Genomic DNA, 13,981 nt, shown 5'->3' with positions numbered 1-13,981 from the left:
CAGCACACGGAGCAGGGAATTGAAGTTACAAACTAAAGGCCGGTCCAAACGCTGCGATCTGCAATGCAATATCGCATGAAGTGACATCTCCGGAGACGTCATAAATGTCACTGCCGCGGGTGGAAATCTGAAGACTCGACATGCAATTTGTGAACAAATTTCAAAACAGGGTCAGTTTGTCGGTTGACTTGTTGATGTTTTGTTTTGGCCTCTTATTTATATTTTGGACGCTTCGTCAACGTTCGCGAAAGTGTGTAACTGAATTTATAAAAATTTACGAAAGTCTGCCATGTCTTTGGCAACTAAAAAATAAAAAATATAGTGATCGGAATAAAAAGGCGGAGGCATACGATGCCATTTAAAAGCAATTTCCTCGACACTGTAACCTCTTCGCACGTTCTTTTTTCGCTTTTTAACCGAAAAGCACAATGGTAAGGCAAACCAACACAGTGTTGCTTCCATGGCTGATTCCAACATGTCCAACCGACAAACTGACCCTGTTTTGAAATTTGTTCACAAATTGCATGTCGAGTCTTCAGATTTCCACCCGCGGCAGTGACATTTATGACGTCTCCGGAGATGTCACTTCATGCGATATTGCATTGCAGATCGCAGCGTTTGGACCGGCCTTAAAAATGCCTTTTTTTAAATTGGCAATGCTTTTCTCGGGAAATCAACAATAAGATAAGTGTAAGATAAAAACTGCAAATAAAAGCGATTTGACAAGAACTTCAAATATTAACGAATGAAAAGCCAATTTAAAAGACCATGATAATAAGACTCAATAAATTAATCAATGATAGATGAAACAATATGATACTCTCTGTTGAGTAGGTGCAATACTAAACTTAACCATGGCAAACGAATCATGTTTCATTCATTCGCCCACGTGGAACTTGTTCATCAACCAAGTTAAGTAGCTAATCACGTTGTTGGGCCTTGAACTGCGCATACCGAAAAGAAATGCGCGAACGTAAAGAGCAAACGTTTTGAAGGAAGTTTAAAGGACAAGGGCCCGAGATCGTCGGGATAAACATTGTACATGCTTAAGCTGTTCTCGCGACTTGGCGAAAAGAAGTTTGGCGAGCATAGCCACACGTTGGCATCAACTTTGTGTATTTTGCCATCCCTGCTCCTTGTAGACGCTGAAATCGCGTTCCTTTTGCTCAATGTGGGGGGCTCGCAGCGAGACAGAGTTTTCTTAGCTACGCATTCTTACCGGTCAGCCTTCGCCTTGTGCGTAACAATTGTTTTATTTATACAACCTACGGACGTTAGATGCGGACGGCTGAGAGGAAAGGGGTAATTTGCGGTTTATTGGCACAGCGCCATGTTTTTTTTTCCTTCTTGGCGACATGTTTGCTTTAAACGTCTCGTACAGAAAGCCGGCTTTTGTTATTTCCCGAGGAACTGTTCTGTAGTATCGTTCTTAACCAACACACCAGCACATGGCGGGGAAATTGTTGTCATTTCTACTACGCACGTTTTCTCAGAGTAAATAAAGGACCGAGGAGGGGAAATTCAGCTTTTCCTTGACTCACCTACTTCCAGCAGTTTTTCTCACAAAAAGATACCTGCTTTTCGTCACTCGCCTATCGGTCATGGTTACGGCTTATGTAGGACATGCCGGCAACAACAAGGACATTTAGAGGTTGCTGCTTCGTGTTCCACAACACGTAAATTTGTTGCATCAGCCCGCAGATCAGCGGGAATCTCGTTCGGTTTTCCTGTACAAGATTTACTGTGCAGTCCATCAATCTGCCGAAGGTCACGGTAAAGGCTATGCGGAAGGAAAACTTACTTCCAAAATTATCCCGCCTCAAGACATGTGTTTTATAACTACTGGCATACATCCAAATAGTTTAACAAACCGCCGACAGTAACGTAAACCATATTCAGAATACAGTGCAGTAGGTCAAATTGAAATAATAAACAACTTTCTGGTGCAGCTCATCGTACGTTGGAAAGAAATAACAGCTTCAAATGCTAAACGATCTGGCGGCTGTATTAGTACCATTTTCATTTCCATCCCAGATGCGCTTTCGGCAGAGAACTGTGTATGCCACATGTTGTTATGTTTCATAAGGTTGATGGGAGTTTAAAAATAGGATTTTAGCCCTTCCGAAATACAGTTATTATGTGTCTACCGTTTGTTTCAAGCATCAAGATGAGTAACACTGAAACCTCTAAGGCAATGGAGTCGAATCTATCAACGAAATCGAAAGAGCACACAATCATACAGCTGTTCATTATCAAACAAACCTATTTCTTTTTTTATTTTGTCTGTTTATTATTTTGTCACAGATAATGGAAACGTTCTCCCTTGCCTCCAACTTCGAGATAATAATTTGAATTTTAATGTCATGCCCCCCCAATTTTAATGTCATTGTTTTGTTGTATCAAATAGTTAAAAATCGATAGTAATTTTTCCATTGCCTATGTTTTTAATACAGTGTTTTTAGTCAATTCATGGCCCTGAATCTCTTCTGCAATACAACCAATTTTGGACTTATCCGTTCTCGAACTTGTTCTTTCATTGTTCCTTGTTCCGAGTGTTTTCCTTGTTACTGTACAGTTTGTCTAAACCAATGAGCATGTAATGAAAAGTTTGACCCATGTTCCGAAGAAGGTCCGAGAATATCAAAAGCATGTCAAAAGGTTTATCGATACAGCATCAAATTTGATTATGATTATGAGGCACGAATGTTCTTCTTTTCCTGATTTTGTAATCATTTTAACAGCATTGGCAATTAGTGTTAAAATACAATAGAGTATTTTTATAATTTTTCAAACACATCCATCCACACTTGAAGCTTATGTTCTTGCAGTCGTTAGACAGTATGACCTCACTATTCGATTGTAATGACGCGAAGCAGTTATAATTCAATTTCCTGCCCATATGAGCAGAAAATGACGAAAGATTTCCTCTGCCAGAGCAACACGACAATTAAATAACGGTTGTAGCAGCGATTGTCGTCCGTTCCTTCCCTCTCTGTTCATTTGTAATCTTGTGCGCCCCACAAAACCGGAAACGTGCGTAAATTATGCTGGGTTTATCATCCATTCCATCCCTTCCGTTCCTCGTTCGGATCGTTCTTTTCACATTCATTCATGGTCTCGTCAGCCAAAGGGTGTGTGCAAAACGACCACGTGAGTTCTCGCCCTTACGATACAATACCCATCCGTGGCGTGCAGGCAGGACACGAACCAACACACGAACCTTCGCTTCAAGTGGTAGTGTAGGTGTGGCGACCTCCTGACGTCAGGAAGCCCACGAGAAGGAGGAGAGTTCTCCCTCTTTCTCTGTTGGCGTGGGATCGTGGTCTTATGTAAAACTGCCATCAGCGGTGCAAATATCGATCGCCTTGAAGCATAGAACACGGACACTCGCCTTGGAGAGGCATCACCGTCAGTCACCGACTGGCTGCAGATCCAAACAGGTGCAATAACCGAAAAGTGTCCTAGGAGTGGCTTCCCGCAGACAGGGACAAACGAAATCTCCACGCAACAGCTCGCGTTTCCCGTAGTTCCCAAAGTGATAAGTGAAAGTTGGGAGCATATTCGCGACTCTCCCCGCACCACTGTCGGCGGACGCCTGGGACAATCGATTGCAACGTCTGAAGAAGGTGAAACTCTTTATCCGATCATATTATGCAATAGTGTCGAAATCGAGAGCATTCCTTGTGTCACAGAAAGAACTTGACGTAGGACTTACACGGCGCAGTTGGTGATAATGATGACACCGTGTGAGAGTGATATCAGCTCACAGATGATAGATTGGTCGCAGGACGCACCTTGGCCACTTAGAGTTAGGAAACGAAATTCTGTGATTTGAAGTACGACCTCCTAATTGGAGTTGAAATAATTTATTAAATTACTTAACCGTCAGCAAAAACCTCAGCCAAGTTCTGTACTATTACGCACTTCGATCCGGCCGTGGGACTGACCCCGGCTGTGTACTAGCAATAACAAGTGAAAGTCATTTCGTCGGTCCGCGAGGACGCGTGCCAAGCCACGGAAGGCATCAGGATGTGACCCTGATAGGGGAAGTTGCAACTAATAGAAGGGGAAACATATTTGGGGCGCATGTTCTCTCGCGTTGCTCCTCGGTGAGGAGAAAAATCGTACGATGGAAAATGTTATGCTCGGAAAACAGTCACCGGTTAGGGTGTTGATGATGATGGGTGTTTGAGGACGTTAGAAACCTGTTGGAAGGCTTGCACTGTGCACCTCAAGCAATTGGTTAAATCCGAGACCATACTTCGACTGTAACGCATGTGGATGACTGACCTAATAATGTTTTCCAAAAACATTATTATTTAATCAAATCCCTTTTGTTATATTTTGGGCGCCAATTGTGATCAATAAAATTCTGTTATGAGTTCAGTTGTGAAGTAAAACCAAAAAAAAAAAAAATTACTAGCACAACGTACAATAGTTAACTGGTAGTAAAAGTTACCTTAATGTAATTCAAATTCCACTTCACCGATGCTACAAATATTTTCGTTTGGTGGACATGACGAACTAAGCAATAACAACAAAGAAGAAAAATGTTGTCAATAGTTTTTGTGTCCACCGGGAGCAAATTTCCACTCATGTGGTTCTCTGGTGACGCAAAATTGTCTCAAATTAAACAATTGCAACCGGTTTTCAATTGAAACCGCTTTCAGATTCCGGTTCTGCGCGGCCAAAGTGTTAATTTTGATTTGATTCCAATAACGCGTCACTTTCCTTCGCTCTCCGTTCTATACAAGGCCGCCGGCAAGACGAAAACGAAACACAACCCCCAAGACCCCGGGACATTTATCATCTCGGTACGTTTCGCGATTCGAGGATTTTTGCTTTTGTTTTCGCCATCGGCATTTACTTTCATTCTCGGTTGACACAAACCATTGCCACGGTTTGCTGCCAATATTCGGGTCACGCTGGCGACCAAGAAACCAGTTCCAGATTCCCCTTCTTTTCTTTCCGGTCGCTCTCGAGAAGATTAGAGTCAACGCGGGCGAGGTTACAGACTACACCCGAGTAGTAACTGGGGCAGGGTTTGCGGGCGGGCAGGAAGCAGACGAAGATCACCAGTAAACCGGCTCCGATCCGGGTTTCGCATCAGACGCCTATTGCGAGGGACGTAGTTGTGAGTTCATAGAAAACTGTGGGGAAACGATTTTTGTATTTTAATATAGCCCGATTTCAGCCTAATTACGTAATCAGGACAAAAGTTACCATTAGGTTCTAGATAATTTTTGAGCAACCCTAGCACCATCCACAGTTTAGCCAATCCGGCTAGAATACATCTGTGACTCTTGCTAGAGCTCTCCAAGAAACGAAGAGAGATAGAACAGCTTGATCGACGCTAGCGGACCAGTCACTCGGGAGAGATGGAGGTGATGGAAATCCTAGCCGCGCGTGCGATTATCATATTTCGGATGTCACACCCAGGGAACGGGCGCGGTTAAGGGCCCGAGGGGGGTGGGCCGCGCGGGGTGCTAGAGTGTGTGCGCGGCCTGTCCTGTCTCGTCGACGGTCTCGCTCGCTCGCGGACTTCCATCCGCGCAACGCTTCTTACGCCATTGGCGCGCCGCGGCCGTTAGTACTGGCCGAACACGCGCACGGATCGGGTCTCGGTAGTGTGTATAGTCCTCGCCCGTGCATCTCTCTCCCGAGTTTGAGCTCCTTTCGCCGGTGAACCAGAGGTAATGCGCTTTAATTGCACGTCGACCGGTGTTCTGCGGTCGTTTGATTGTAAAATCACTGTAATTTCGCACCATGGCACACGATCTTGATTTGATGCGATGCGGTGACAACGATCGAACGGGTTAACGGCGTTGATCGATCGGACTAGTGTGAATACACGTCCGAACGATCGGGTGTTAATGCCCCGTGCATTATGTAAAAGTGAAAAACACACAAAACTCGTCAATCGTGACGTGACGCGACGTGGATTCTAATTAAAAAGTGTCGCGCGCAAACAGGCGATCTCACCGGTCGGTCGAATTTTAATAGCGGTTGTATCAAACGAAACGTGAACAGTGTGCCGCAAAACGATCCGCACACGATGGCTCGCGATCCGCGCGATAAACAAACGCAATACGAAATGTCCATCCATACCCAAAAACCCGAGTGCCATCGATGGGCGATGTTCTCGTATTTTACGCCTTTTTCCACCAGTTCAACCACCATTTGAACGAGTTGCCGAGTCTTTTGGGGTGTGTGTTTCTTTCGGGGTTTGTTGACACACGCTGCCCATATTTACCATCTGTTTCTGTTCACAAAACACGAGATGCGTTGGCTGCGTGTCAGTACGGTTGATAAACGTTATTTTTATCGCAACAAAATGGTGTGCCATTGTGCTGTGGGCGTGCGGATAAAACACAGATAATACACCCAGATCCGCATGACATTTATAATTTCTTTTTTTCGGTCTTTATTTTTTAATCGTATCGCAAGAACCATTACGACCCCCGTACCGAATGACAAACAGAAGTGCCACACTGTTCGGTCGGTTGCGCTAACGGAGTGAAGAACTTTAAATTTAAATTTCCTCCACGGCACGTTCAAGGCAATTGGCCGTCGAATGCAAAGTTCAGTCCATGTTACACCCAGCGCATCAACAATTGATCGACGCGCATCGATGAGAGTCAATCGACTTCGGATCGATTGGTACATCGCACTTCCTGGCTAGCCAGCGGGAACTGACTATTGGCCTCAACTCATGGTGCACCCAATGCCAACACCCTTTACCGTTCCTTCGGGTGGTCCTCGTAAGGTTCACTTGTTAAACCAGGCGTCAAATGGGAAGCGAAGCGGCAGCAAACTAATGAAGCAAACTGAACCAGTTTCAACCGAAGCGCCCTGTGGAATGCCACTGAGCCCGGTTCTCCAGCTAATCAAAATGTCGGGTCAGTACGGGTCCTGTGACGCCCGGAGGGCATCGTGCCAAGCAATCGCTCAACGGTTAGTCCCCCTCACATTGTCGGGGCCGGGGATGTTTTAAATCTCGACTAGAACCGAGATTACCAATTCAGATGTTATGCTGGATGCGGGCTTATTAAACGTATCATAAAAAGAGTTTAAAAATGCTCGCAGCAGTACACAGCCTGGTTCCGTCTTATCGTGGAAGTTCGAGTCACTATCCAACCATTCATGAATTCGGGTCACACCACGCATTTGCCGCGTGCCGGCCCTTTACAATAACGTGGTGTTTCTTTATCTTCCAACAGAAAAAAAGGACAATTACATTCGATAAGCTTCTTAACCCTGAAGCTCTGTGTGATCAAAACGCGAAGATTGTGTCCGTTCCCAGCGTCGTTGTTGGATTTGTCACGCGATTTTTACACACAAGCGATCAGGCACAACGCGTATCATCCGATCCCGACACAAAGTGACTACAAATCATACTCGTAACATCGAGCATCGGGCAATGGCGCGATGCCCACCAATGTCTTATCAATCTGTTCGATTAGTTCGGCTATGTTTAGACTGTAGGCCCTGGCGTAGGTTCGTTGGGTTATCACATCACAACTTAGCAGAGCAGAGAAGATGTTGCTTCATCCTGACGCCATCGAAGGGCTTGGCGCCGGTGTCGATTTGTTTGAGATTAGTACCGTTTCGATCGGGATCGGTTGTTTTCGAATATCCTGAGAGCCGTGCCTCTCGTTTTCACCGACTGGACGTAACACAGTGCTTGGTGCGCGCTGCATTTAATTTCCTAGTCGACCTCAACACTCCACGATTTGCAATCGATCTTGGCGCAGTCGAACGCGGGTCGGTTTTGTTTTTCGTACGAGACGAGGAATATTTTTAAAACGCAAATCAGCACTGCAAGACGCTGATGAGGGGCGAAATTCATTGCCATCGGTGATGGGCAGGGCGGGCCATTATGCAAACATTTGCAGGTCGTTCGGTACGCCCCGTCGGGACGAGCCTTGTCAGCATCCCGCGAACTGATAGGCACACCAACTATTGATAAGCGGTGGATGGAAAGGAATGCCGAATTCTTATTTTACTAATTGAATCTACTCGAGCTGCCAATCAATACGGTATCGAAAAGGGTCAGCCTATTGCTTCGAAGACGCTTTTTAACATCGATCGAATCCACGTGAATAGAAAATTACGTTTCGACTAGCACAGGTCCAGCTGACACATGGGAACACATGTACTAGTTGACCTTCGAGCAACACTCGTTTCAATTACTACGGACAATATTTAGATTATTGTGTTTTCAACTTCCACTATCACTGCTCATTAGTACCTCTATTCTCCGTCGCAGAATCGAATAAATCTCTTCCAACGAGTGCCACACGGTTTGTATGTCAACAGTCGCCGCTGTTTGCTACTATACGCCACAGCCAGCAAATGCCACTGTGCAGCTGATAATCCATTGGTCTGTTTTGCCCGGCATCGCAAGGTTTTTCCATCCTCAAACGTATTACACTACCGGTTGTGTAAACAAACGAAATAGTACCGCGCGAAGGGGTGGTCCGAGTTTTCCACCACGAAAAACGACGAGGACGCTAGAGGTTACGCCAAGGGCAAACGCGCGCCGCTTCTTCGAACGCCCACAGACAGATCGGGAAATTCCGTTTTCCTATTTTTTTCTCGGCGACACGCGACGATGACGGCGGTCGCCGGAATGTGTCGGATTACTTTCTCAATTGGAGGAGGACCAGACCGCTCACGCCTTCGTTTGCTCGAAACACATAACTAACGGAAATATGAGCATTCGGTTAGTTTATGGTTGTTTCCTAGAAATGGGACCCCAATTTTCTCTAGGAGGAGTTCCCATTTCTTATTAAAATAATTGAATCGATCGGTAGTGGAAGGAATCGATCGGATCAGCATCTCCTTTTGAATTTCTTCACTGAATGGGATACGCGTGATAGATAATTTTTTATACTAAGTTACTGCTGTTTTATTTTTGTTAAAAGTTTGTTGTAATTTTTATTATTTAGGTGTCGTACACCGATCGTGTATCTTTGAAGAAAGTTAACCTACAAATAATACGATCACTACTCCACCATACGAAAACAAATATGTACAACTGTTTAACGACCGATACTAGCACTGCCAGAATACGTTCCGCTTGTTGGCCTTCGCTCATTAGGTTCTCCTCATCGATGTAAGTTTGTGAATCGGAAACAACCCGTACACCCGTGCGCCGTTTGCACTGTTCCGATCTTCCTGTTAGGTTGCCATATGATAGGTCGGTCCGTTCGTCACTGGTAATGGATTGCCGGCCCCCGGGTTTTTTGCTTTTGCACCCCCGTGCCAGGAATTAATGGGGCTATAGTGCAGTTTCGCATGCACTTGCAGCACGTCGTTTCTCTGTACACAAGGAATGACTGAACGTAGAGAAGAGGCGAACCGGAACGGTATCGTGACGCATCGTAAATGGGTGTAATGAGTGATTAAATATTGAATTTTCACTCAACATCACACCAAGGTGGTGTACATTTCTCGTTCGGATGATTTGCTGGCGGATCGCCTGGCCATCGAGCGGCCAAGAACAGACGGTGCGGATGTGTGTACTAACCTGTTACTGTTTACTGCCCTCCAAATAGGAATTGCTGAACAGCAGAACCATGAGCAGCAACGCTCCCGGGGCCACCAACCCCATGCTCTACGACCCGATCCCCGAGGGGCAAGGTTCGACGACGAAGCGAAACCAATTCATCGCGGCACTTGGAAGTAAGTAACCGCCGACGGAACGCGCTACGCCGCGTGCCGTGTGGCCAATTGAGTTTGGGCCTCCTAAATGAAATAATGAGTAACCATGTTTGTGCCTCTTCTTCGGTTGCAGTTTGTATGGCCGCAGTCAGCGGCGGTACGGCTCTGGCGTGGACTTCGCCCGTGCTGGCCCAACTAGTGCCCAACAACGCGACTGCCGCTGAAGGAACCGTTCGTGAAGAAGCACGAGACTCATTTGAGCTGACCGCCGATGAAGGTACGTTGACGAAGTTCCTGCATCCATTGGCTGCAACGTTATCAATGGGGGGTATCGTTATCAGAGGCCCGTAACGTATCTGTCTGCCTGAGAGGGTCGTAAAAAGGTTCTCCCCTGAACTGCATCGCCGGATTCTAATCTAGCTTTATAGCCGCCTACCAGGCTAGCTACGGGAGAAGAGCTTTAAACCTCAAGTGCGCCATCTGCGCACGCTTCGGTTATTTAAACAAAATCTGTTTCGAGTGGATCGTAAACTGGAAAGCATTTTACCTACTAGCCTCCAGGTTGTCGCTTACTCTGCTCGTACTCGCACTAGTATGTAATTCCCAAATTTAATTATGCCGGACTTACCAGGTTCGAGGACTTACCGGTTTGTGCTTACCGGTGTGATCCTTTCACATTTAGCAAAGCTTCCAACGAAAGAACCGGTTCAGGAGCGGGTTCCCAATCAGGAATTCCTCAACTCATCCGGCGTTCCCGCATCTGGCGAAAGGGGAACCTTCAGGGGTGTGTTGTCCAACGAATGATTAAGGGGCTCTAGTAGGCCGGTGCTGAGATTGGCACACTAACTACGCGACACGAGCCAAGCTGTGGATGGGGTGGCGCCGTGCGTGGCGTTGCGTTGATGCATTTATAATCGATTGCAAAGTACGCTTATTTCCCAATAAGCCTCTGACACCGCTAATGACCGACACGGCAGCTGTCATCAGCGGCTCTCAACCGGACGATCGCCATGGCTGATGCGTGGCATTTACGCGCATGGCTTGGGTAAATATCCGCTTATCTAGACGACAACCGTTAATAGAGTGCACCGGCGGATGGTCGCGCTGATGAAAATGGCGTTACGTCTAGCGTACGGGATCTGTGCATATTTATTTAAAATTTATCGTATTCCGTTTTCGGAACAAACAGACACTTGAGCCTTGTAGGGGCTCGCCCGAGAGCCCTTGATATCGATATGGCCCTATGATGCAGCGGACTTATGATCGTTTAGGTAAACATTTCATTAAAAATGCGATAACTATTTTCAGGATCTTGGGTTGGCGCCTTTCTGGCTGTCGGCGCCTTTTGCGGTGCTCTTCCCGCTGGCTATTTGGCAGAGAAAATCGGTCGCAAGTACACCACAATGTCGCTGGCCGTCCCGTACCTCATCAGCTGGGCGTTGATCATCTTTGCTTCCAATGCGGCAATGTTGTATGCGGGGCGCATCGTCATTGGTAGGTATCGCTAAGGTCATCAGCGCAAGTCGCGGTCTGTACAACGTGGTTTCCGTTTCCCCTTCAGGTATTGCAACGGGAGCCTCTTGCGTTGTTGCACCGATGTTCGTTTCGGAAATTGCCGAGACATCGATCCGTGGCGCGTTGGGTGCGTTCTTCCAGCTTCACCTTACCGTTGGTATTCTGTTTGTCTATGCGGTCGGTTCGTATACGCACTGGGTCACGCTGAGCATACTGTGCGCTATCTTTCCGGTGTTGCTGATCGTGGCCATGTTTATTGTCCCCGAGAGCCCGGTGTTTTTAGTGAAAAAGGTAAAGTTAAAAAAGCTAGCAAATGACCAAAAAGGATCGCTCTAATTTCGGGCCCTTATCTTGCAGGGACGTCGTATCGACGCCGGAGTGGCACTGAAGTGGTTCTGGGGTCCAAACGCTGACACCCAATCGGCCTTGCAAACGATTCAGTCCGACCTGGACGCTGCGTCGGGCGATGCCAAATTGTCGGACCTCTTCACCAACGCTACGAACCGGGCGGCTTTGTTCATCTCCTTGCTGTTGATGTTCTTCCAGCAGTTCTCCGGCATCAACGCGGTGATCTTCTATACGGCTCCGATCTTCCAGTCAGCCGGCAGCAGCATGGATCCGGCCATCTGTTCGATCGTGGTTGGTGTTGTCCAGGTGGTCATGACGCTTGCCTCATCCGTGCTGATCGACAAAGCCGGCCGCCGGATACTACTGCTGCAGAGCAGTTTCATCATGGGCTCGTGTTTGATTGTGCTCGGCGTGTTCTTCAAGCTGCAGAACGATAAAGTCGACGTTTCGAACTTGGGCTGGTTACCTTTGGCCTCGGTAGTGCTGTTTATCGTTTCCTTCTCGCTCGGATTTGGACCGATTCCTTGGATGATGATGGGCGAGCTGTGCGCACCGGATATCAAGGGACTAGCGTCGGCGCTGGCCGTTATGTTTAACTGGGCGCTCGTCTTCCTCGTCACCAAATCGTTCGGCACCATGCAGGAACTGCTCGGTTCCGACTGGACATTCTGGTTCTTCGGTGCGTGGATGATCGTCTGCACGGTGTACGTGTTTATCAAGGTGCCGGAAACGAAAGGCAAAACCAACGCACAGATTCAAGCGATCCTTGGAGGTAAAAAGTAAGGCTGACGGCGTATCACTAGGTACTATTGGTACACTGTAAACTGTGTAGTTGTTTGTACGCGTTTCGGTTCACATCCCTACGGGCATCCGAATCCGCCACAGCTAGGCCACCGGCGGTCACGGGATGCGTTTTACGTTTTAGAATTTTTATTTTAAAGTGTTGTAAATATGATACTGTACTCCCATTGAAGCATCACAATTATCCCTACGGTTTCGTATCGTTTAAGTGCAGTTTCGAAGATCTTAGGTTCGATGTTTAGGTCAGGCTAGATAATGAATGCAATCCGTTTTCAAAATGCAGTCACCGGCGGAGCAATCAAACGACTGAAGGGAATGCACGTCAGGCACGTAGGAAACCCTACACGTGAGAGAAGTAACCATAACCTGAAAAGGCTGTACTATTTGCCAGGCCTATGAAAAGCAAAAAAATTGTAAACCGAAACAGGAACTACGCCTCGTGTAGATGCTCTCGTGTTCTTAGCTGTTTGTTTGCTTGCACACGGTTAGACGAGAAAAATATGTTGTTAAACGTTAAGGTTTAGACAATAGGTTCGTTTGATCCACTGTTCTGGTATGGTTCGACTTGAGTGTCCCGCTAATGATGAAGGCAAACGAAGAGTTGTGGCACATGCTCTAGACTGATTAGATACATTTGTCAGCCATAGTCTGCCAGGGTCGTTTTATGGTTGGATGGTTGCCAAACTCAGTTCCAACTTTTGATGGTGATATTGCGGTGTAAAAAGAAGTATACTTGCCATTCTTACGAGTTGGATTACGTTTTTGGAGTACGGAGCGGTAAAGTGTAAAAATATTCCCAGGAGGAAGGAACTGTGGTTCATGCGATATACACGCCATACAAAACATAAATGTTTAAACATAAAACAAAACATGCAAAAAAATCCTACTCATATCAAATTCTTTGTAATGTCACTAGCCAAATCTGTCTTCGCATCTATAACACTGTTGTAGAACTTTCAGTCGAACTTTACCTCCGATAAAGGAACCTCTCACCTTTCGGAAATTCCTCTCTACAAAACAACCAAGTGGACCTCATTTGGGTTAGGTTTTTTCCCAGTGGCTCTTGCTTGCTTTAGTTTGATCCGTTCCTAAAGGTTTCACATAATTGTTTTTTTAAAGATTTCGTTCGCGGTGCCATATCAAAAAACGCAACATTGATAATATAGAAAATAAACCACTTAAAAATATATCCTTAGCAAAACATACCGCTACATTGTCAGTTGTGCTTCGTGAGTTGGAAATATATTGGTGTATTGATCGCGTATGCTAATTCTCGCCTTTATTTGTACATTTAACGAGTAAATCGATTGTATGCTTATACGAAGATCCCTGACGAGATAGTATGCATCCATTCATCATCGACGATTTGAATAATTTTGAAAAGAAAAAAATTTGGTCACTTACTTTCCCACTGTGCACCAGTTTTGTACAACCAAAAATCACGTTGGACACGAGCTTCGTTTGACTTTATTGCCAACAGATGGCGCGGTTTCGACATTTGACTCCATTTTCCCGCCATTTTCCCGCCATTTTCCCGCCATTTCCACGCGCAATACACTTGTGCCACTTCATGCGGCAGCGAGCGTTTTGATAAATATTGGACGTTGGCCTTAATCGATAGAAGTGGCCCGAATGTGTTTATATTGTGATA

The 13,981-nt window shown here is 46.2% G+C and overlaps 1 protein-coding gene across 3 annotated transcripts; it reads left to right on the top strand.

Annotated features, from left to right (window-relative positions):
• The first annotated feature begins 3,434 nt into the window (after positions 1-3,434).
• On the top strand, positions 3,435-13,594 carry LOC131208452 (facilitated trehalose transporter Tret1). Of its 3 annotated transcripts, none has more exons than XM_058201210.1 (6): positions 3,435-3,626; positions 9,561-9,687; positions 9,800-9,943; positions 10,975-11,160; positions 11,228-11,472; positions 11,539-13,594. In XM_058201210.1, exons 2-6 carry the CDS (start codon positions 9,582-9,584, stop codon positions 12,310-12,312), a joined length of 1,455 nt encoding a protein of 484 aa, XP_058057193.1. In that variant the 5' UTR covers positions 3,435-3,626; positions 9,561-9,581; the 3' UTR covers positions 12,313-13,594. The 3 variants fall into 3 exon arrangements, with proteins under 3 accessions (XP_058057193.1, XP_058057192.1, XP_058057194.1); XM_058201209.1 differs by lacking the exon at positions 3,435-3,626 and adding an exon at positions 5,596-5,693; XM_058201211.1 differs by lacking the exon at positions 3,435-3,626 and adding an exon at positions 5,877-5,984.
• The last annotated feature ends 387 nt before the right edge of the window (positions 13,595-13,981 follow it).

Source organism: Anopheles bellator, chromosome 2 (assembly GCF_943735745.2).
Source record: "Anopheles bellator chromosome 2, idAnoBellAS_SP24_06.2, whole genome shotgun sequence".
Taxonomy (NCBI): Eukaryota; Metazoa; Arthropoda; class Insecta; order Diptera; family Culicidae; genus Anopheles; species Anopheles bellator.
This window is presented reverse-complemented; position numbering and strand designations above follow the sequence as displayed.

Excerpts from the sequence above, each read along its gene's own strand:
- LOC131208452 (XM_058201210.1), top strand. The coding sequence starts at position 9,582 with ATGAGCAGCAACGCTCCCGGGGCCACCAACCCCATGCTCTACGACCCG. Across the intron at positions 9,688-9,799 it reads ATTCATCGCGGCACTTGGAA|TTTGTATGGCCGCAGTCAGC; the intron begins GTAAGTAACCGC and ends CTTCGGTTGCAG. Across the intron at positions 11,473-11,538 it reads CGGTGTTTTTAGTGAAAAAG|GGACGTCGTATCGACGCCGG; the intron begins GTAAAGTTAAAA and ends CTTATCTTGCAG.